Below are 22,765 nucleotides of genomic sequence, written 5' to 3'. Positions count from 1 at the left end.
AACTGTCATGTAGGTGCAACATATTATTTCCATGATTAGCCTATTAAAACTCATTTTGCGTTTGGTTAAAACTACAGTCAGTTTAATTGTAAAAATATGACTAGGCTACGTTTACACTTGTCAGAGTCGTCTGTAGGCCTATTTAAAAATAATAATCCTGATCCTGACTTGTCAATTAACAATAACAGAGTCACCAAACACATAATAAAACAGGTCAGGGCACCTTACACATATTTAAATGCGCGTTATTTATTTTCACACACTTTGTAAAGTAATGGACTATAATTTTGACAGTATCACTGTGCGGATTGAAAATGAAATATATGTTAACATTATTTAATGAACAACATTATGTCTGCTCTAGTTTACAAACCAAATAAATATTTCTTGTTGTTTTAAAGAATAACTATTATTATTTTATATGTAAAACAACATGTTGATGCAAAGCTACAACTAAAGGATTTTGGCTTTACATGTCAAGTTGTAAGCAGACAACAAGAGAAGCCATGGCCGGCACTAAGTGAAAATAATGGCGTCGTTATATGTTTTAAACTTTTACAAACATCTTCTAGTTTATAATATGTCACTTTAAACTAAGTAGTCGGCTATGTTTCGCTTAGTTCATGTTCCCTTCTTGCAGTCACCCTTTATTCCCCCTCCTTGCCTTGGTTTTTGAGAAGTGTGAGCTGGCGACGTGCACTCCCAGGGAGCCTGGGGTAGCAGGCGGCGATGTCTGCTCCTCCGACTCCTTCAACGAGGACATCGCAGTCTTTGCCAAACAGGTCACTTTTATATACATCCGTCTGCCATTTGTGTTTTGTATATTTGAATAAGCCTTTGATAGCAATACAGTAAAAAACTGTGGATTAACATGCATTTACTGACTGAAGAAGTTTCTCCTAATTTTGTATCGTAAAAATAATATTACAATAAGTCTAGCGAATGACACGTGAAGTAGCCTATTGTCATTGGCACGTGCATTATTTTGCTAAGACGTTAAGAATAGCACAATAGAGGCCCGTCACAACTTTAATTTAGGATACTGAACTATTTTCTTAAATAACTTTGTTATTTTGCCATGCAGTTGGCTATGGTTGTAGATGTCATTGTGTAATATAGTTATATCACGTGATCAAATTAACCCCCGCTTCTGGTGATATTTTAGGTCCGTGCAGAAAAACCTCTATTCTCTTCAAATCCAGAGTTGGACAATTTGGTAAGCGTGATTCAAGAACACTTTCGTATTTCCTCCACATGCGCTGCATTTGCCACTAAATGTTATGGTTGTTTTGTCTCCAACATGCACCCCTGTTCTTGACATTGCAAAGTAAATATAGGAGGATTTGATGCAAAAGCACAACACAGATGTTCGACAGGTTCCTTTGAAGTGAACAAGGGGAAGCTCGGAGGGGTCTCGAGTGGCAGAGCATTAGGCTACCATAGGAGGCCGTGAGGGAAAGCACTGATTAGGGGAGTGTTAACGCGGTGGCTACATGTAGGGGTGAATCCGCCATCGCGTTTGCGTGGATGTGCATTTTCTGTTAAACCCATGCAACTAAATTTGTTGCTTTAAGAAATCAGTCATTCTGTCGCTGTTGTCATATATGTCTTTGATAAAATATGTGTAAAATGTTAGATGACGCACCTGCCCAATGTTCATGGTAAATATAAAGGGACAATAGGCCTACTTAAAAAAAAAAAGTGCAATATGAAATCCTTCAAAGTTAGTAAATTATATTATCGTAGTGCAACGACAACACGGCTGTCATCGACTACCATGTTAAAACATGTTATATATTCCTTTTTTCCAGATGATACAAGCCATACAAGTTTTGCGGTTTCATCTTTTGGAGTTAGAAAAGGTAAATGGGCCTCTAAATGTCTTTACTGCGATTTGTCTTCAGCTGAATAAAAATAATGGGTATATACCAGTGAACCAGTGTATAGCATGGCGCAGTAGTGACCAACTAAGATAATGTTCTTCTGAAAATATTTGATACACTATATATTAATATTTTATGACGCTATTTATGTATGTTGCAGTTGAATTAAAAGCTTAAACGCTCATTACTCACTATTGTGGGATATTGATCAAACTGTTGGCAATTGTTTAATATTAAATGCGATGGGGGTCAGAGTGTGCTAATACAGGTTTAGAAGGTGCAACATATTTGTCTAGGTATTTTATCAGCTTGTGCACCATGTTTATTTTCTGTGCATTCAACTTGTTGCGCCAGTCTCTTGAGAATAATAAGCGCTGCAACAATTTCACTATTGTTTCCTTGTCGCGCCCGATAATGCCCCATAATTGTGGTTATTCTTGGACCGCCTGTGGAGTTCCCCTTGTCCTGAAAAAGATATATTCTTTTGCCTTTAGGTTCACGAGCTCTGCGACAATTTTTGCCATCGGTACATCAGTTGTTTGAAAGGGAAAATGCCAATAGACCTAGTTATTGACGAACGGGATGGCAGCTCAAAATCGGACCACGAGGAACTCTCGGGATCTTCAACCAACCTAGCAGATCACGTAAGTAACACGGGTTTAATTGGTTTCATAACAGACTATTGTCTTGCAGTGATGTGTAGCTATGGCGCGTGTGGCGCCGCTTCTGAGCCTGTTGACAGTGTGTGTGTGTGTGTGTGTGTGTGTGTGTTTGCGCGCGCACGCGCGTTTGCGTTTGTGCGCGCTCGCGTGTGGTAATGCTTTTGAGAGTAGTCACTAAACTGGCGATGGTGTATTCTTTGGTAAACACAGAATTAAAACGCAAAGGCACAGGTCACATATATGTTAGTAATTATCCATAGTTTTAGATTAGATGTTATATTCAAAATATCCTCACTATCTGGCGAGTTTGGTCAGTTTTGTATAATTTAGTAATGTTTTTGTTGTGGTTGGAGGCGTCAAAGGCCTCTCCCGGTGTCCATTCCGTACAGTCTGAGGATTTCTTGTATGTGTTTACCTCTCTTGTGTTTGGCTGGAATAGTCGCTCTTCGGTTACAACGTAGAGTGAGTAGGCCAGTATTCTTTAACACTGATGGGCTTTCGTTGGCAATGTACCTCAGTTGTAGGCCTATGTGCTGTTTTTGAAAAAGAACATTGTGCGTAAATGCCATGGGGATATAACCCAGTAGACAGCCCTCTAACTATAGCTGTGGGATTTTACTTCATAAGCGCAGAGAAAGTATTAAGCCATGCAGCTGAAGCTGCCGGGGTGCCCTCAATGTCAAGTTCATAATGTGGCATCAGAGCTTCTTTTACGTCGGGCAGCGTAGTAGTGACGTTACACGCTGTTGGTTAATGTGTTTAATTGTTTCCTATTGATCGACTTGTGGCTTGCTCTCTGAAGTACTTCTGCTCCCTGCGCCCATTTTACGGTCACAATATGAACTGAATTCAATAATAATATGTACCTGAAGCCCGCCTTTACATTTGGAGATCGATCCCGTGGTTTTAAACGAGATTTTCAGGGCAATAAATGTAGCACGAACATACGAGTTGGGTTTAATGTGCTGTTGAAAATTAAGATTTTTTATTATTATTAATTCTTTTTTTGTTAAGGCGTGTATGCTATTTTAAGAGTGAATGCATAACTATGCCTATTGGGTGAATCACGACAGAATGACTGGTTATGTATCAGCGGCCCAAGCTCAAGCCTATTAGGAATTAAAGCAGATTTAAGTGTTATGCAAAGTCAACGGACTGCATCTGTTGGGTCTAGTTATAATAGCGACGAGCTGGCTTTGAATGTCCGCAGTGCATGCATGGTTGCTTAAATACTGCAAGGTGAACAAAACTAGAATTAACGTGGATAGTAGGGTGGAACGGCAGTTGAAAGCCCCGCGAACTGTGCATCTAGCTCAGAATAAGTGTAGAAATGAGGCATGCTGTTGTTTATACCGAAGAGATTAGATAAACTAGCCTGTTTAGTTTCGTGGCAGATGGTTGATGCTCAAGCCAATTTCCAGCTCCCTCGCAATGTTTAGACCGCGCCATTGTCATCCGGCCATTTGTAAGACATAGCATTTTGATAATTAGAAAATTAAATATATTAATGGAGAAAATCAGGAGTGGCCATAAAGAAACTTTGGCTGTGCGCGACAGGTAATTTATCCGAAAGTCGTTTGCACTGACCACTTCATTAGGTATTTTAGTTTAGAGCGATTTATATGTCTCTTACGGCAGCAATGACATTTTACAACAGCTAATTGGTGTGGTCAGTGCTACCATAGTGCAAGTTCCTCGCAAGTACACTCTGGTGCTTGTTAGAGGAGACCTAGCCAGTCGGCTACTGTTTCCTGGCTTGTAGCAGTAGGCATGTGGGCAGATTATTGATATGCAAAACTCAAATTAAGTGCACACACACACACACACACACACAAATGGCTTTCAGTATGACCTGTCGCCTACACTGCCATTAACCCAGTATGCGACTTGAGAGGGTGCACCTGAACTATTATGAAAATAGTTACTTGCATGATCAAAACCTGTTGTATTGTTGTAGTGATAATATCTATATCTTCATCTGTGCTTGCAATTTTTGAATGATAAGATCATCAAGTGAAGGGTTAAACAAGGAACAGAGTATTTGAATAGGAAATAGTTTGAACTGAAAAATAAACATTTCAGTATCTATATATCTCTGAATTTTGGAATAAGCAGAGATTGCATATATGGGCATAGCTATAGACCAAACTAGGCTTATTTCTCACTTTGTAAATGTTCTTCGCTGAGAAAGCCTTTGCCCTGAGCAAGAGGCGTGTTTGTAGCTGAGGCGAGCATTAAAACCATATAACTGCAAAGTAAATACATCAGGCATATCTGATGTCAAGTACAAGCAGATACTGGTTTTTGTTTTATTCATTTTATTTTTTATTTTGGTTATGTTTTATTATTCATTTCTGTATTTTTTGGTTGGAGAGAGTAGAAGGCAATTTGATAGTTAGATATGCTAATTTATTTAGTTAGAATCTCTCACGTCCATTTTTCTTTGCTTTGATATGCATTTTTAATATATAGCCCTGGGCTACATCTCATTTGGTGAAAGTTGCTTTGCCTGGGATGATGAGGCTCTTCATGAAGGAGACAGGCGTTTGTGCTCATTCTCTCTCTCTCTCTCTCTCTCTCTCTCTGCTCTACCTGATGGTAGAGCCTAATAAGAAGGGTTTTATTTACACTTGAATGCTACATTATCTTTGAGCTGATTGGATTATGGCGTTGTCAAAGGAGACAAGGCCTTTGTCGCGTAGTTGATTTCTTATATTTGCTTCCTGTTACTTCCCTAACGCCCCCCCCCCCCCCCCCCCCCCCCCCACACACACACACATACTGCTCCCCCCATACATCCATAAGCTCCCACTCTCTTTTCTAAAGGGGGGGGGGGGGTACAAATTAATCATATTGTCATACGGATGAAAAGTGAAAACAAGCTCCATCTCCCCCAGTGAACAGTGTAGTTGTGTCGTGTGTCAGTACGGCCCTGTTTGCCTTTTAATTACTGCAATAAAATTTCAGCCGGCTCTATTCTACATCCAATTAAGGCCAAGAATGGAATTAATGCTTGCTGAATATTATCAGTACTAATGAATTTGTCTTTGTGCCTGGGCCCCCGCCACTGCACAGTTTTCTCTCTCTCTCTCTCTCTTTTTTTTAATCAAGCGCACTTCACGTTCGCTGCAGTTGTTTCACAGCTTGCTCGGCTGAAACCCTCTCCCGCCTCGGTGCATAGTTTTAGAGAGCGCCGTGAAGAAATATTGTGGCATGTGTGTTTCTGGCACCCCATTCTTCTCCAGTGCTCGCGGCTCATGCTTGTAGTTCCTGCCGAGGTTACGTGTAGGTTATCTAAGCCCTGCACTGGCTCACTAAAGGCTCTTCTGTTTACATGTTGTTAATTTCCAAGTCAAGGTAACCCGCAAGAAATAATAACCACACAGCAAGCACTAAATCTCTCTCTCTCTCTCTCTCTCTCTCTCTCTCTCTCTCTCCAAAAGGTGTTTTAATGGTCTATAGTTCTAAGGCTATTTGCATGGTTTGGGCCACGATTGGCCGCCTGTGCGCACTAGTGTGTTTGCCTACATTTAGCCTACAGGGCTCCTAAAACCGCTGAACCGTGGGTTTGTTCAGTTGTGGAGGTTCTCCGAATGAAGTAGCACGTGCAGGCTGCCTGTGTTTGGATCCAGCACCCCCCCCCCCCTTCCCTACACACACACACACACACACACACTCACACACACTTATACACAGAGTCAGAGGCATAGCACAGTGACATCTGCCATCTCGGATGATTGTTTTGTGATGGTACGGCGTCTAGCTCGACATATCCTGTCTGATTAGTGTTCAGATGCTTGGGCCTGCTGGCATGCCTTCCTAATGAGCAATGGAAGAGAAGCAGGACTTGTTGCTCGTGAGTGATGTGTGGCCACTACGCCAGCACAGATGAGAGCGACCTTTGGCACAGATGAGAGCAATATTTGGCGAAGCTGTAAGCTCAAATATGCAAGTCTGTTTTTCAAAAATGCGGTGCATTGTTTTTTTTAAAATTCATAATGAATACAGCCGGGGAAAAAGTGACAGTTTGTGTGTTTCGAAAGGTTTGTTTTGGGTTTTTTTTATCATAATTTCCCCCTCATCTGTCTCTGTTATTGAGGGAGGCAGTTTCTAGATTTTGTGCATGTTGTTGTTTACATGCATCAGAATAGGTCCCAAAAGGCTTGCCGCCTTGGGATTAAAGTTTTTTGCTTCCTTTGATAAAATAATTGTGTGCTTGTAATGTGCTAGTCAGGGCATTGTGCAAAACACCACTTCAGAAAATGAAGCCACACACAAAGTCTCACACACACACACACACACACACACACACACACACACACACAAGCGTGCACGCACATACACATACATACATACACGCACACGCATAAACACACACACACACACACACACATGTGCGCACACACCCACTCACACACTTACATTCTCACACACCACATACTCCACTCACTCCTATATTTTAAAACAATTCAGCTGTCAATTATTTGATGGCAAATTAATGTTCCTTTTTTAAAGCATAGGAGATAATTGACGGTCTTGTAAATAGTGAAGAGTTGAATAGTCGTGACCCTGCACTTGAATGTCTTTTCGGCGAGGCTATGTAATTACGTGTTAAATTCGACAAAAATGTGTGAGGAGTTTAGGTGCAAGATGCGTCTTGAAACGCCAGCCGGCGGAGATTTACGGCCTGGTGTGTTTCTCGTGTGTCAGCAGGACGGGATGTGTAACTCGGAGTTCCCAGCCATAGCATACAGCACTATGCACCACTCCCCTCTACACGCACGCACGCACGCACGCACGCACGCGCACACACACACACACACACACACACACACACACCTCTGTGCTCACTGTTTCTCCGCTACACACACTTTCGTTCTGTAGATACCTCAGGTTTCCTGGGAATTTGAGACCAAATTCAAAGACAGTCCTAAATCAATTTTATTTGAAATTGCGATAGGATAGGGAGACCAAAAGAGAGAGAGAGAGGGAGAGGGAGAAACAAAGAGAAAAGAAAAGAAGTAAAAAAAAAAAAGGCGGGAGCAGCGGGTTGTGTTTTGATGGGCAAGGCAGGTGTGTGTCCGTGCGAAACGACGCGTCGCACAGCGACTCAGCCGCCCCTGCTCTTGCGTGGCCTTCGCTGCACGACAAGCCTCTTCACCCGCATTGTCTCCTGCTTTTATATTAATTACAACTTGCATTATCAGAGTCTGTAACCCCAGCAAATAGAAAAGCCGGCCCCAGGAGACCCAAGGGGCTTCCTCGTATCTTATTTTCCATCTAGCCCTATTGTGCCTACAGAGCCTGTGTGTTTGCTCACTCGCCACTCACCTCCTCCCCGTAACACTGCTCTTTAACACCATTACACAAGAGCATGGAGGGAGCCATGTTTGACTTCTAATTATTCTGAGCTACAGGGAACAGTCACATGTGTGATTATTATTAAGCTTTTTTTTTCTGCTCCTCTCGCTTCTTGGCGTAGATTGACAAAAAAAGTGTTTGGGTGATGCTCACCCCATTTTCTCTTTGTGTTTTTTTTTTTTTTTTTCTTCTGTTGCGGCTTGTTTGAACTTTAATGGACTCAGGGGAGTCTTGGCAACTGAGTGTTTGTGTTGCGGCTTGTTTGAACTTTAATGGACTCAGGGGAGTCTTGGCAACTGAGTGTTTGTGTGTGTGTGTGTGTGTGTGTATATATGTGTGTGTTGTACGTGTTGTGTTCCTTTGCGTTCATTGAGCACGCCCATGCTGTAGCCGCGAGAGGTCATTTGAATTATTAATTAGAGGGAAAAAGGCTGTTGCTTTTGTGGCTTTGCTGAGTGAGGACAGTTGAGGCATCTGTGGCCATGTTTGATGTCTTGTCGGAGCAGACATGAAGGAACATTTTTACAGTGTGTGCGTATGCGTCTAACGCAACCGATGACGTCATGGGTGTCTGTTTTGCGAAAGTCACTGTGTGACCCTGAAATGTTGTTTTTTTTCCTCTGCCCTTGTCGTGCACACGTTATGGCAAAATAAAAAAAACAAACGATTTAGCTTTAGATCCAGATTTCTTGGAAAATAACGTTACTGCTAACATTGGCATATAGCGTGTGATTTTTGAGCTTCGTTCAAGTGTCGTTGAGTTTAAATTAGTCCTGAAGGTGCTGAGGCACCACTGTTGAAATGGAGCGCTTGCTGCTTTAGCACAGTTTTGCGTTGCGCTGCTAGGAGCAGCAAAGGAGTTTTAGGCCAGTCCTACCGGCAATGGATATTTCAGCTTCAGGAAGTGGAACCCAGTCATTTTCTTCCCTTAGAACAACAACAGCACATTCTGAGTACATGAAGTCTGGCTCAGGCACGCTGCATTATACACTGCATGAGAAGTGCTTTTTCTATTTCATTTTTCTTGACTCGAATCTTTGCAGCCCCCCCCCCCCATCTCCTCCTCCTCCTCCTCCTCCTCCTCTTGCTTCTGCTCCCCCGCCCTATTTTTATGACATGTTCTCTTAAGATGCAATTGACATGTTATGGGAGAATGAATGTGAGTTTTGCATCTGTGAATGGATGAAAGGAAAAAGAAAAAGTAAAGGGTAAACCGAGTTCACCACCGCACAGTCAATCTGCCCTGTGGTAGCTTTGGTCAGCACATCCACAGGATGTATGTCACTTTCTGTGCAAGAGCAACTGACAGAGAAAGAGAGGTAGAGAAGGAGGGAGGGAGAGAGAGAGAGAGAGAGAGAGAGAGAGAGAGAGAGGGTGCTCCTTATGTCTTGTGTGAGAGCTAAATCCTTGTGGAGCTATTGTTTCTGCCCCCACCTCCCCCGTGTACTTCTCTGATAATTCGGCGAGCTTTTTATCTGATTGCCATGCGGTGAACAGCTGACACTGAGAGACTAGAGTTTGGGCTCTCGCCGGCAGGTGCGCCCTTCACTTCACCCCGATTTAGAGAGAGAGAGAGAGAGAGAGCGACAGACAGAGAGAGAAACACTCTCTCTCTCCACACCCCACCATAGAGCTGCGGCAGGACGGCTGGTAAGGTTAGGTAAGGCCCCAGCAACTAGCCCTCAGGTCATCCTGTCCAGGGGGGAGAGGCGAGGCGAGGTGAGGGGAACGCTGCCCACTGCTCTCTGAGCGGATCAGTCGGCCCTCTCACACAAAGGCAGCTGAACAGACACTGGACTCTCACAGATTAAGAGTTCAGCAGAGACCTTAATAAGCTTAGGCCAAATGGCAACTCGCTTTCTGGAGATATTTTGCTCCGTGTGCTGCTCCACAGTCTGTGTCTCTCTTTCTCGTTATACTATGAGTTCACATATCTGTGGGTGCACACAGTGTGTACATGCCCATGCAGTGCATATGGATGTGAGTGTATAAATGCCTGTCTGAGTATGCTTACATATAAGTGTGTCTGTGATGCACATGCATTATGCTGAGTGTGTGTGTGTGTGTGTGTGTGTGTGTGTGTGTGTGTGTGTGTGTGTGTGTGTGTGTGTCTGTATAAAGCTGGGGGGGTGGAGGGAGGGTGAACAGTGAAGTGAGCTGAGGTTTTGTGGGAAGCCTTGGTGCAGGCCTGTGTTTGTTTGGCTTGGCTTGGCTCTGTTCAAGGGGGCCGTGCGTGCTCTGAGGGCCCCGGACCAGACACGGCCGCAGCTGCCTCGTGGCTGCCCGCCCCTGTCCCGTGCTGTCCTTCCCGGGCTGCCCCCGGCTGTCACTGGCTGCAGGTGACATGCTGAATCATATTCCTCAGGGACTGCAGCCGCGGATGACTCCACTGTGTATTTGTGTCTGTGTGTGTGAAAAGCTGACTGTGTGTGTACGTGTGTGTGTGTGTGTGTCTGAAAAGCTGACTGTGTGTGTATGTGTGTGTGTGTGTGTGTGTGTGTGTGTGTGTGTGTGTGTGTGTGTGTGGAGGTGACGTGGTCTGCATGTCCCCCCTCCTGACTGGAATGGCAAAGGAAATTCCACCTCTTGCCTGCCTTCGTGTGTCGCAGATAAAGCTTTTCCTGTACAGTAGAAATCCTGTTTCCCTGGACCAGCAGGACCCTGGCAATGACCAGGAAGGGTGAGGAGGAGAGGCCTCTCACAACTTATAAACCCACCATTTTACTCACGGTGTGTGTGTGTGTGTGTGTGTGTGTGTGTGTGTGTGTGTGTGTGTGTGTGTTTGAGTGAGTGAGAGAGTTATTAATCTGTGTGTCAGGCGTGCCGTTCTTTGCCAGACAAGAGAATCACTTTCATATCTTATTTTCATTTCTGACAGTCCTGGTGATTAATGGCTCTTGTGGTGTATGTAGACTTTTTACCTCAGTAGTTTTTTTTTCACTCAACGCGGAAGTCTCAATTGGTTATGGTATAAACTAACTTGACATTTTTCCGCCACATGTGTTTAGACAATTCTACAGCGCTTGTTCAGAATCTGATGGTACATTAAATACAGCCGTGATAGACTCTTACGTGCTAATTATGCTGTTAGGCCGTAGACTTTGGTGTGAGTGCCAGCGAGTTTAAGTCGTGCCCAGCTCGCCGAGGCTGATGGAGCTGTTGATTAGTCTCGTGTTGGTATGTGTGTGTGTGTGTGTGTGTGTGTGTGTGTGTGTGTGTGTGTGTGTGTATTAAGGGGGGCATGCCTCTGCAGCCTGTGATAGAGTCAAGAGCTCTCTGGGCTGCCCTGCAGAGCCTCGCAGATGTCCCTCTCACATTTCCAAGTCGCTCATGTGGTTTCTCTCTCTCTCTCTTCCCCCTCATTCCCTCTCTCTCTCTCTCTCTCTTTCTCTTCCCCCTCATTCCCTCTCTCTCTCTCTCTCTCTCTCCCCCTCTTCCTCTCTCTCTCTCTCCTTTCGCTCTCTGCTCCTGGTTTGCGGTTTGGACTGGGCTTGGGGGACCGCTGGGACGGATGGATCCCTTCTGTCAACCCTGTGTGTGCGCGCGCAGAACCCTGCCTCCTGGAGAGACCACGATGACGCCACCTCCACACACTCGGCCGGCACGCCAGGGCCCTCCAGCGGAGGACACGCCTCGCAGAGCGGCGACAACAGCAGCGAACAAGGTGAGATGCTCTTCCCTGTCCGACACTCGAAAACCCCTCCACAGCCAGCCACATGCCCACACACACACACACACACACACTCACACCATATAAACGCACCTACCTTACCCCAGGGGCAGTGTTTTTCGCCCACAAGGGGCAGCCTGTGTGGGGCTACTTCCCCAGCACTACCTGCCCGCTGGGGCTCCTGCAGAAACCTCAGTGTGTACACTGGTAGCACATCAGCCCGGCCAAGACGGATGGAGCCTCTCAAAAGCCCCTGACAATCCCATACATCGCCCAGCGCTAATGTTGTCAAGCAAATTAGCGCTCACGAGCGTCAAATCCCACGTTACACTCGGGCCGAACAGCCCTGGCATGCCAACCCACACGTGCACACACACACACACACACACACACACACACACACACACAGACACACACACACACACAAATACACACACAAATGTCCCGCTAGCCACCCAGACATACTGTAAACATATATAGGCCACTCTGTGTATGTAGCCCGGCTTATTAAGTGTTCTAAACTGTTGCTATTTAAGCAGAAGGGCGGAGGTAGAAGTGGAACTGAGCACTAAGAAAAGCTTTGTGATTAATTGGATTTTTCTGCCAGTTCTCAGTAACATTTAAAACATATTAACTTTGCCAGCTCAACAGTGGTAATTACAGCTCAGAAAGGCTTGTGTTTTTATCTGGCTCGGGTCTGCCAGATTGAAATAATGCTTCCTGAAAAGTCTACGCCTGCCCCTACTACATTTTCCCCTCTTGTGCAGATCACATTCGTTTTCTATCAATGTGTGTTTACTCAATCATTGCTGTCTCTCTGTTCTCTCCCTTTCTCGTGACCCATTAGAAATACATTGAATTGTGTCAACAGCAACGTAAAAAGGACCAATCGTAATGAATGCAGGAGTAGTATGTCTCTCTATATGGAAGCATTTTCTGGTTATCCTCCAGTCTCTCTCTCCTTGCCTGTCTCTCTCTCTCTCTCTCTCTGTCTCCCTCTCTTTCTCCCCCTCCCTCCCTCCCTCCCCGGTTGTTTGGCGTGTTTGCGGAACGCTCCTGAGAAGGCCCGGAGATCTCGTTTCACTGGTGAGCGCAAGCTCCTGGGCCACATTCGGAGTTTGCATGGAATTTCATCACACAGCAGCCATCCCCCCTCCACACACACACACCACACACACACACTCCCCCCTCTCTGCATCTCTCTCCCTCTCTCACACCCACTCTCCCCCCCCAAGCAAACAGCCAGACTGTTGTCATGTCCAATCGTGGCTATCATCTCACCCCGTTAGGCAATCAAACCTATCGATGGAGCACTCTGTGGTGCAGACAGTTTAATCAGTCTGTCTGCCTGGTGCCTTTTGAAAATGGCTCCCGCTGCAAAAAGAAAAACTGTTAGTGACCACAATGCCATACTTACAAGCAGACCTCTGTGACGTGAGCTCCCTCTGTCGAGTCTGGTTGCATTAGAGGAATTGCCCAATAGGTCGGAGAGGGCCTGCTGTGTGTGTGTGCGTGCATGCCTGGTGTGTGTGTGTGTGTGTGTCTGTGTGTGCGTGTGTTTGTGCATGTGTGTGTGTGTGGATAGTCAGTGGAGCAGCCACTCAAGGTGTAGCACACGTTCTGCTGGCCCTTGGGCACTTGGCAAAGTGGAGAGGATGAAATTTAATGTGGCCATAAAGCAATGATTTTAGGCCTATGACGGTTTAAAATACATTTAAAGCGCAGTTGGCCTCCGTCGTTTTTCTTTTCTTTATGTGTCTAAACGTTGGGTAGGCAAACAGGCGTGGAGCTCAGAATAGCCCTAAGTGGCCGGCTATGCATTTTCCCGACCCGCTATGGCCCGCTATCGCCGGCCATCCTTACTTACTCCACTTCTCCTAAGTCAGTCGAGAGACGGATCGACTAAGAACATCTAAGGAAAAGGGGGCAGCTGCACGAGAACGATCGAGTGAGGAAGCGAGGGAGGGAGAGGAAGAAGAGAAAGAGATAGAGCGAGGGTGGTGGGGGGGAGAAAGAGAGAGAGAGAGAGAGTGAAATGTACTGCCTATTGATTATCTTACACACATAAGTACAAGTGACCTGTAATCCACAGAGCACTTATCGACTCCCGTCTCCACTGGATCCAGTAACAGCTGATCAATACGGGCCAAGGCAGTTACGGTACGGCACTGAGTGCCAGGCCCGACCCGAGTCCTGGACCGTGCCAACGCTGCACCTTTTGGCAGGAAATAAACACCTTCCTTCAGGCTACGAGTCTGAGGGATGGGAAAGGGAGGCAGAGAAGGAGACATAGAAGGGGAAAAGAGAAGGAGAGACAGAGAGAGGCAGAGAGGGAGAGCGAGAAAGAGAGAGAGAGAGAGTGAGTTGATGGCGGTGGCCTAATGAGGCCGTCCCTGCAGCCAGTTGTTTTGTGTGAGGCGCGCTCTGACCTTTCGCTTCGCTCGGGCGCCCAGTCGCCTCATTTTTCACATTCTTGCAATTACGTTAACGCTTGAGGTGCTCCCTGACTCTCAGCACCGGCCAGACCACACCACCATGGGCTGAGAGAGAGTGAGAGACAGAGATAGAGAGAGGGGGGGGGGGGGCTGGACTCCCGACATCCCCTCTGCAAGAGTCCCCTCCCTGACCTCTCACACAACCCCTCCCTCCACCCCTCAACCACCCCCACCAACCCACAGTTTCATTAGTGCTGCTCAGAGGTCCCCACCTGAAAGGGAGAGCTTGGCCTCACTCTATAGAGAGAGAGAGAGAGAGAGAGAGAGAGAGATGGACAGATAGAGGGACAGAGAAAGGGAGGGTGAGGGAGAAAAGAGGCGGAGAATGAGAGAGCAAGAGTTCAGAGGAAAGAGACTCCTACCCCCATGGGTTTATTTTTAGTGAAGCGGGAATAAAACAAGACCAAACAAAACAAAAACGGACACAAAAAAAAAAGACAGGAGAGAAAGTGAAATCAAGTCTCTCTGTATGCCACCCGCTTAAGAGGTGCTCTGTGTGTAAACCGAGCCGCTTCCTTCAACCCCAACGTCTGGGCTGCCCTATGGGCCCTCACGCTTCCTCTGCTCCCCTTGTCCACAGACCGCCGAAATGGTTCTCATTACATAACGTCTGCAGAAGGCCTCCCTCACTCTCCCTCTCTCTCATACACTCATACACACACACACACACACACACACACACACACACACACACACACACACACACACACACACACACAGTTTCTCCCTCACTCCCATGCTCTGTTTCTCTTTCCAAGGAGATGTGATGGCGACTTCATGTTCTCCATTGTTTCCATCTCCATGCTAATGAAGCCCTCAGTGCTGACAGTCAGCCTATGCTTGTGGTTGGAAGACACGCAGAACTTAACTCATGCAATCCCAACAGACTCCTGTGTGTGTGCATGTGTGTGAATGTGAGTGTGAGTGTGCGTGTGTGTGTGTGCTCCCGCAAACGCTTTTGGGCAGATTTAGCACTCGGAGATTATAGCTGTGAGCAAAATTTACATTCGTAATCTGCCACTTGTATCTTCTATTTTAGCACTACCCCTGTACACGTGCCAGAGGAATAATTGAGCTGGTGAGAAAGCGGTGTGTGTGTGTGTGTGTGTGTGTGTGTGTGTGTGTGTGAGAGTGTGTGTTTGTAGTGGCTTCTCAAAGACTGATTTATTACAAAGGAGTGGCAAGGTGGAGCATGCAGGACAAGCGTGTTTTGGCTGTCGATACATGTCTGATAAATTCGGCTCATCGGCCTACTTAATATTTCTGGAGAATTTCCTCTTAAAAGCTGTGCAGCTCAGCCTCAAGGCGATAGCAAGGGCTACAGCGCTGGCCTGCCTCTCCTAGCTCACTCACACACACACACACACACACACACACACACACACACACACCACCGGCGCTACGCATGCTAACGCTAACATCCAATAAACAGCGCCGATCCCTGTCAAAGCTTGCTTGTGGACACGGTGCCAAACGCCAGCGCAACCTCTGAAACATGCCCCAGTGTTTATTTTTCTCGCTCATTGTCTCAGTTTCTATGGTCATAAACATGGAAAAGTGTATGGAATCCCAGCGTCCGCAGGAGGGGGGAAAGTTTGTTTTTTCTTCCATGGCCCTGGCCGAGCTCACCCAAGTGTCCCCCCCCCCCCCCACCCTCCTTTTACAGCTGATTCAACAGCAAGGTAGGGGATCTCTCAGACTAGCTGCTGGAGTCCGCTCCCATAATTATTAGCTATGCATGAAAACCAAATCGAGGTTGACGTTTTGAGTGGTGAGCGAAAAAGCCCCTTCCATACGATTCCCTCTGTTTAGGTTCTTTCACTTGGTTTTTTTTTTTTCTAAAAAAAAGATCCATTTTCGTACAGGGGAGGGGAAAAAAGGCCCAGCACGAGAAAAGCGTTTTGTACATTTTCTCAGCAATTGAGCAGCGATGCTCAGCTGCGGCGCTGGGGCTAAAAGGGAGGATTCCCGCGAGAGCCTCGCTGAGCTGATACTGGGGGAGCCGAGAGCCCAGCTCTATGGTGAGGTCAGCAGGGAGGGGTGCTGAGCTGCCCACAACACCAGTCCAAACCTCCAACCCCCCCCCCCCCTCTCCCCCCACCTCCCCCCCGCTCACCACCCCTCCATCCTGGGAGGGAGCCTCCTCGGGCCGAGCGGCTGTGGTGGACCTCACTCGAGAGGCAATTGTTCCCACAAGGCGCCGAAACACCCAGCTTCAAACCCAGAAAGCCTCAGTGTGAACAGGCACCCCCGAGCACTGCTGTTTTCCTCTCTGCTGCCCTGCCTCGTCTCTGCTCCACACACATGATCTTCAGCACTATCATAGACATCATGGCACGGAGCTCACAGAACTATGAGATTGGACAATTACCATGGGGAAATGGACGTTGGAAACCATGTTGCGTGGTTGTTCCTGGGTCCGGTTTTCAGTTTGTTTGCATGGGCTGTATTTATTTGAGTGTAAGGTGCGAACGACGAACATTGGAGGCATATGTGTGTATGTTGAAATGGGGCAGGGGGGTTAGTAGGAGAATAGTTTGTGTGTGGGTGTGGGTGTTTGTGTATGTATGTGTGGGGGGGGGGGGGAGGGGTGTTCTGGCTGTCTCTGAGTGCCTGTTAGAGTTTAATTTAGAGGAGTAATTAAAGCCGAATACTGCCCCATAAACAAAAGATAAACAATAAAAAAGCTGTGGTCCCTGCTGTTTCACGGTCGTCACTCCCAGCTGTTGGAGAGCTGATCAGTTTTACACAGTCGCCCCCCCCCCCCTCTCTCGCCCTCCCTGGCACACCAGCGCGTCACAGGCAACAGGCACCTCAGCATCTCCACGGGCAGAGGACAGTTCCCAGAGCCCCGGCTGCAAGGGCCTGAATGGAGGGGCATTAGGCGTGCTAATGGCTAATGGAGCGCACTCCCCGGAGAGAGTAAACCATGGAATGTTTACTACATTATCAACAGAAGAGCTGTTGATTTGTGGTGTTTAGAATATCAGGCCCCCGGCTCGAACGGATCAGAGTCTTAATGTGGATGGCGACGAAAGAAGAATATTTTGTCTTTTGTTTTGTGGTAACATCATATTTTTGGAAGCAGAGCAGAGGAGGAATACACCAATATGCTTCAGGTGCTGCTGAAGATTCCCATTGCTTGACTGCTGCTACGAGAAAATATTTTTGGGGGGAGGAGGGGGTGCATCTGTTTCTGTTATTTTTTTTTAGAGGGGGTGGGGTGTACAATATGATTGTTGTGCTGTGAGAATAGTTTCTGTGGAGGAAAAAAACACAAGGGATATTTCCCTGATCCCATTAGCATAAGAGTGGCTAAATTATTCATGGTGAGTACTTAATCTATGGGGAAAAGTATACTTAATGCACATAGTTTTCAAATGGATCCCTGCTCTGTGCTGAGACCAGATTCTTGCTGGATTCAGCATTCAGAGGCATTTACGGGAAAGGGCCTCTCCGCGCACACTCCACACTCAGAGCTGTTTCAAGGGGCTGTGCTTTGAGGCTCACCCCTTCCTCAGTTTCTCTCTCTCTCTCTCTCTCTCTCTTGAGCACTGCAGACTCCCTGGCCTTTTTCCAGAAGGTGATTAAACAGAATGATCATCTCTCTCTCTCTCTCTCTCTCTCTCTCTCTCTCTCTCTCTCTCTCTCTCTCCCTCTCTCCCTCTCTTCTCTCCCCCACCCCCTCTTGCTTGTTCTGTGCAACACGCTTTATTCTCTGGATTTAGAAAAAAGGCACATTAAAGCAGAGCGAGAGAAAAAAAAAAACAGAAGTAGTGCTAATGCTCTCCAGTAAGTCAGGGAGAGCACTTCCAGTAACGTCATCCGCCCTCACCACACACTCAACACTCCCTCATCCTCCTCTGTCCTCTTCTCCTCCTCCTCCTCCTCCTCCTTCCTCTGCTCCTCTTCTCCCTCTGTTTTTCAGATGTTCCTCTCTCTCTCTCTCTCTCTCTCTCTCTCTCTCTCTCCCTCTCTCCATCTCTGGCAGTGGTTCGTCCCCCTGACCCATAATCACATGCAGACGTCACTCGATGCAGCCACACTAAGTGGGTCAGTCAGCCCAATGTGCAAACTAATGTTTGCTGGACATGGGGAAAAAATTACCAGAATGTATTCCTACGGCATTTGGGGAGAATGCACACTATGCTCCATTAGGGAGAGAACCTTTTTGGGGAAAACAGCTTTTTTCCTTCCTCTCTCTCTCCTCTGCTCTCCTCCTCCCTCCCTCTCTCTCTCTATCCCCCTCTCCCTCTCTTCTTCCCTCTCCCTGGACTGTGTTTCCTTTTGGGAGCACGTTGGTTGTAATTAAAAAGTATGAAGGGGAGGAGGAGGCAGGACAGGAAGGCAATCATGATTAGGCACCATGGAGCACCAGGGACTTTTACTGCGTTTAACCTCTCAGGCCACAGTGAAGAGAGAGAGAGAGAGAGAGAGAGAGAGAGAGAGAGAGAGAGAGAGAGAGAGAGAGAGAGAGAGAGAGAGAGAAGAGAGAAGAGAGAGAGAGAGAGAGAGAGAGAGAGAGGCATAGCCTCTTAGACCACAGATGAAAAATGTCACCAGAGAGTTGGAGAAAAGATGGGATAAACAAATATGGGATGAGACAATGAGTGAGTATGAAAGAAAGTCAGAGTGAGTGTGAGAGAAAGCCAAGGAACAGGGAAGAAGACAGAGAGAGAGAGAGAGAGAAAACAAGAAACAGGCTGGGTGAGATACCTCCCTCCTAAAAACACCTCCACTCCTCACCCCACCCTACCCCACCCTGCTTCCCCACCTAGTCGCCGTGGCAATGTGGTGAGGCAGAGGGCCTGATGTAATATGGCTAAAAGGGATTTGAGGCCACACCTCCCCGGGGGGGCACTGGTCAGCGGTGTGCGTTTGTGCCCCTGTGTTTTCACAGCGCACCGCCTCCTTTTAGGCCGGCCCTCGTTTCTGCGCACAGGAATTTGTGCGGGGGTCTTGTTTTAGCAGGCCGCCCCTGAGGGGGTCAGCCAAGAAGTCACCCTTAAGAGGTGATAATCCAATTGGCCCAGACTCTCGCAGATTTGTTTTCCACCGAGTGCTGGGTGTGTTTATGTGACAGTCTGTGCGTGTGTGTGTGTGTGTGTTTGGGGGGGGCATGTCTGTCTTGTGCGTGCATGTTTTCACAAGAAAGAAAGAGCGAGAGGTAGGAGAGAGAGAAGGAGAGAGGAAGAGAGAGAGGGGAGGGAGGGAAAGGGAGAGGAGGGGGAAAGAGAGAGGTACACAACTGTCAGTAAAACAGACAGTCTGTCTGCGAGAAGGAGAGAAGAAGGGAAACAGACACACACTGAACCAGCATAAGCAACGACAGGCCGTGTCAGGTTTGACGTGACCCATATTCCCTCTCCCTCACACGGGTCCTCGGGTCCCCCATTATGGTTCAGGCGGAGGTTAGGGAGGCCTCTTCGCCTCCTGTCTCGGTCAGAGGCACACCTGCATGGAGGACCGCAGATCTACTGGGCCGTGCTCATCCAGGGGTGTTTAAGGTGTGCTTATTTGGGTATTAACCCCCCTGTCTCCTGAGGTCTGCCTGGCCCCCAGGCCCCTTTGTGTTTGACCAATGGGCCTTGCGCTGCATTCTACTTTCCCCTTTCTTCTTTGCCCCTCGGCTTTATGACCACTCCCTTCATGACCCCAAAACAGACAAACAGACACACACACACACACACACACACACACACACACACACACATACACACATACTTTAACCCCCAACCATAAGTCCACACTCCTATCTGAACTCCACCCTAGAAGATTGCTTTGAAGGCGAGTGAGAGGCGTATGGGTATGTAGGTAGGGGAGGCAGACGTCCCCGGTGCAGGCGATCCCCAGTGTGCAGTGCAGTGTGGTCTCGTCTGGGTGGAGCAGCGCGCTGGGAATCCAGAGCTTAGAGCAGTGGCAGCTATACCCTACAGGTACCGTCTTAGCAGGCAGCCGGCATCCAAGAGAGTGGGAGTCTTGAGAAAAAGAAGAGGAGGATGAAGGAGAGAGAGAGAGAGGGAGGGAAAGAAAGCAAAAGCACACACAAGCCAGCAATTTCAGTTTTCCTCCCTACCCGTGTTCTCCTTCTCCGTGTCGCCTTCCTCGGGCACAACTAAAGTGTTTATGCAAATGTTTAGGGGCATTATTGCGTGTAAGCTCATTTCCGAGCCTCGATTTGCTCTCCTGGATGTGTTGTAATGAACCTCGTGGCGTTTGGGGGGGTGCGCGTTGCTTGATTGGGGAACAAAAGGAAGAGCTCAGTCCCTACACAGAGAGCGCCTTTTTCACACACGATCAACTTTTGTTTCAGCCTGACACGTTGGGGAGGCAGAAGTGGTTGGGGTCTCCAGGAGGTGTTCAGTTTGACAGTAGTTAGTTGCCATTAGCTTTTGTTATTGTCGGCAAGCGTCTAATAATTTCTGATTACCCCAAGGAGACATTAGGAGTGTTAGTCAGCAAGGATAATTTCTTATTTACATGCCTGGAGCAGAGAGAGCGCACGCTCAAAGAACCGAGAGAGAGAGAGGGGAGCGTGCACAACACAACAAATCAGCATTGCCAAATGTGTCCGCAGGGCTGGGGGGGTGCTGGTGCAACAGAACCTTCATTATGTGTTATGATAATTCATTTAGAAGGTTATCAATTTGAGAATAGAGGGGGCTGTTTTTGAGCACAGGGCAAAAATATCATTTCAAAAGAGAAGGAGCCAGACAGGGATGAACATGGTGGAAGCTATTCAAAGACCGTTTGCCCCCTGGTCTCTTTCTCTCTCTCTCTCTTTCTTACTCTCTCTTCCTCTCTCTCACTCTTTTAAAGATTGTTCCAATTACACGGTTTCCATGTCTTTTTCGGCGCAACATACAGCTTAAAATTCTGCCCTGGCTCTGTGTTCTCCTCTAACATTAGCATGGTTTTACCCACTCAAAATGCAGAAGCCTGATTTTCCTTTAATGACACCCTTTTGGGGGTTTGGAGCTTGTTTTGGTCCCATTTGTTGTGATTGAGGCTTCCTAGCGATGCTCTACTTCAAATATTGTCTTTCTGTTCATTTAGTGAAGCTGTGCGAATTGCTTTTTTTTTTGTATCGGCGAGAGACGCAATGTTTTCTCTTAATTGTTCTTTGAAAAAGCGCCTCATTTTTCCCTCTCCTCCCTTGGGTTTTTAAAAGACATCTTCCCTTATGTTATCAGGCCAGCATGACTAAGCTCTCTGAAGAACAATTGGAGGAAGCTTTGGGAGAAGAGAATGGCTCAGAGACCAAAAGAGACGAAAACACTGCTATCGTACTCGACAAAAGCTGTCGTTATTTTCCACACTCGAAACATTTAAAAAGACATGTCTTATTTTCTTAGTCGTTATTCCAAAAAAAAAAGAGTAGGAAAAAAAGCTTCATTTTGTCTAACTGTGGGGAAGCGAGCTGCATTGTTTGGCCAGACACAGTCCTCAGACAACCAACTGTCTGCAGGAGACATCTGTGAAGGCTGACCTCCTGACCCCAGAGAGAATGCTCTGAAGGTGGGGGGGGGGGGGGCGTTGCCTTTACCCCTCACATGGCCTGGAGGACAGCCGCACAGCGCATGAGAACGAGCTCCATAACTATTAAAGAAGCACCACAGAAAAAAGACAGGAGAGAGAGGGAGAGAGGGAGAGGGAGAAGAAGGAGAGTGATAACTAGAGAGAAAACAAAAACTGAGTGGGGCCAGAGCACGTAGGACTGGTCTAGTTGTCTACCCCTACAGGCCTTTGCCGTCTCCGCTCCCTGCTCGCACCCCCTCGAGATGGTTCTCATCCTTTATGAGCTAAAAGGAGGCTCGGTTGGAAATGAAAGGTTACGGCTGGAGCCCAGCCGAGTGGAGTGGAGCCGGCGCCCGGGCCTGATGCTGGGCTGGCGCTCCCCGCCCGCACCTGCCACGGTGTGGGCGCCCGGCCAGGCCTTGTTTTGCGCGAGCCGCGCTCCCTTCGGTTTCCTGCGGCCGCCCACCACCTCCCGCCGGCCGACTTGTGCGGTAGGAGATCAGCCCTGGACGCGGCTATCGTAAACTGCCGGCCACGGATCCTTGGCCTTTTTCCTTCCCTCTCTCTTCCTCCCACCCTCTGCCTCTCCTCTCGTCCTCTCCCTCACTCTCTTCACTCGCTCTCTTCGCTCGCACTCTTTGACTCGTTTCACTCTTGCATGGCTCTCTGGTGCTGCCGATGATCAGTAGCCCTCCAACTTCAGAGAGCGCATCTCCAAGTGTTTTGTAGCCCCGCCACCCTCAACTCCTCATTTGCTGTTCCACGCGTATGATTATTACTTCATGAACGTGCCCGCGGTTCGCTCGCCTCGCCTTCACATTTCTACGCCTCTCTCCACAACCAGCACCGCCACCACCCCACCCACCCCCCATCCACCCCCCACCCCTCACCCACCCCGACCCCCCCCCCCCTCTTTGATTGTGGACTCCCGGGGTGTGGAGCGGGATGCTGGGAGCTCCGTGCCCTGGCGCGCAGACGCTCCTCACCCAGAGCTCCAGGAGCTTCGGGGGGCTGGTGCTCCCTCAGCCGCAGCCTCTGAAGCTCAGGCTTGTTGGGAAGGCAAAAATTGAAAAGTCAATAACGGCTCCCCCACCTCAGCACCACCTCCTACACCACCACTGCCACCACCCCTCCCACCGTCCTCCCTCCGACACAACACAGAACAAAAAAAAAGTT

General features: G+C 47.7%; 1 protein-coding gene across 11 annotated transcripts in view; it reads left to right on the top strand.

Annotated features, from left to right (window-relative positions):
• meis2a (Meis homeobox 2a) overlaps positions 1-22,765 on the top strand; it is a 90,780-nt gene that overhangs the window by 2,271 nt on the left and 65,744 nt on the right. For all 11 annotated transcript variants that reach the window (XM_042072735.1, XM_042072734.1, XM_042072731.1 and 8 more), the window contains exons 3-7: positions 641-782; positions 1,166-1,216; positions 1,812-1,862; positions 2,378-2,527; positions 11,456-11,570. In XM_042072735.1, the coding sequence (XP_041928669.1) occupies positions 641-782; positions 1,166-1,216; positions 1,812-1,862; positions 2,378-2,527; positions 11,456-11,570 (509 nt within the window). The remainder of the gene's footprint in view (positions 1-640; positions 783-1,165; positions 1,217-1,811; positions 1,863-2,377; positions 2,528-11,455; positions 11,571-22,765) is intronic.

This window comes from Alosa sapidissima, chromosome 19, assembly GCF_018492685.1.
Source record: "Alosa sapidissima isolate fAloSap1 chromosome 19, fAloSap1.pri, whole genome shotgun sequence".
Taxonomy (NCBI): Eukaryota; Metazoa; Chordata; class Actinopteri; order Clupeiformes; family Clupeidae; genus Alosa; species Alosa sapidissima.
Note: the sequence above shows the minus strand (reverse complement) of the source record. Positions and strands in the feature narration are given on the sequence as shown.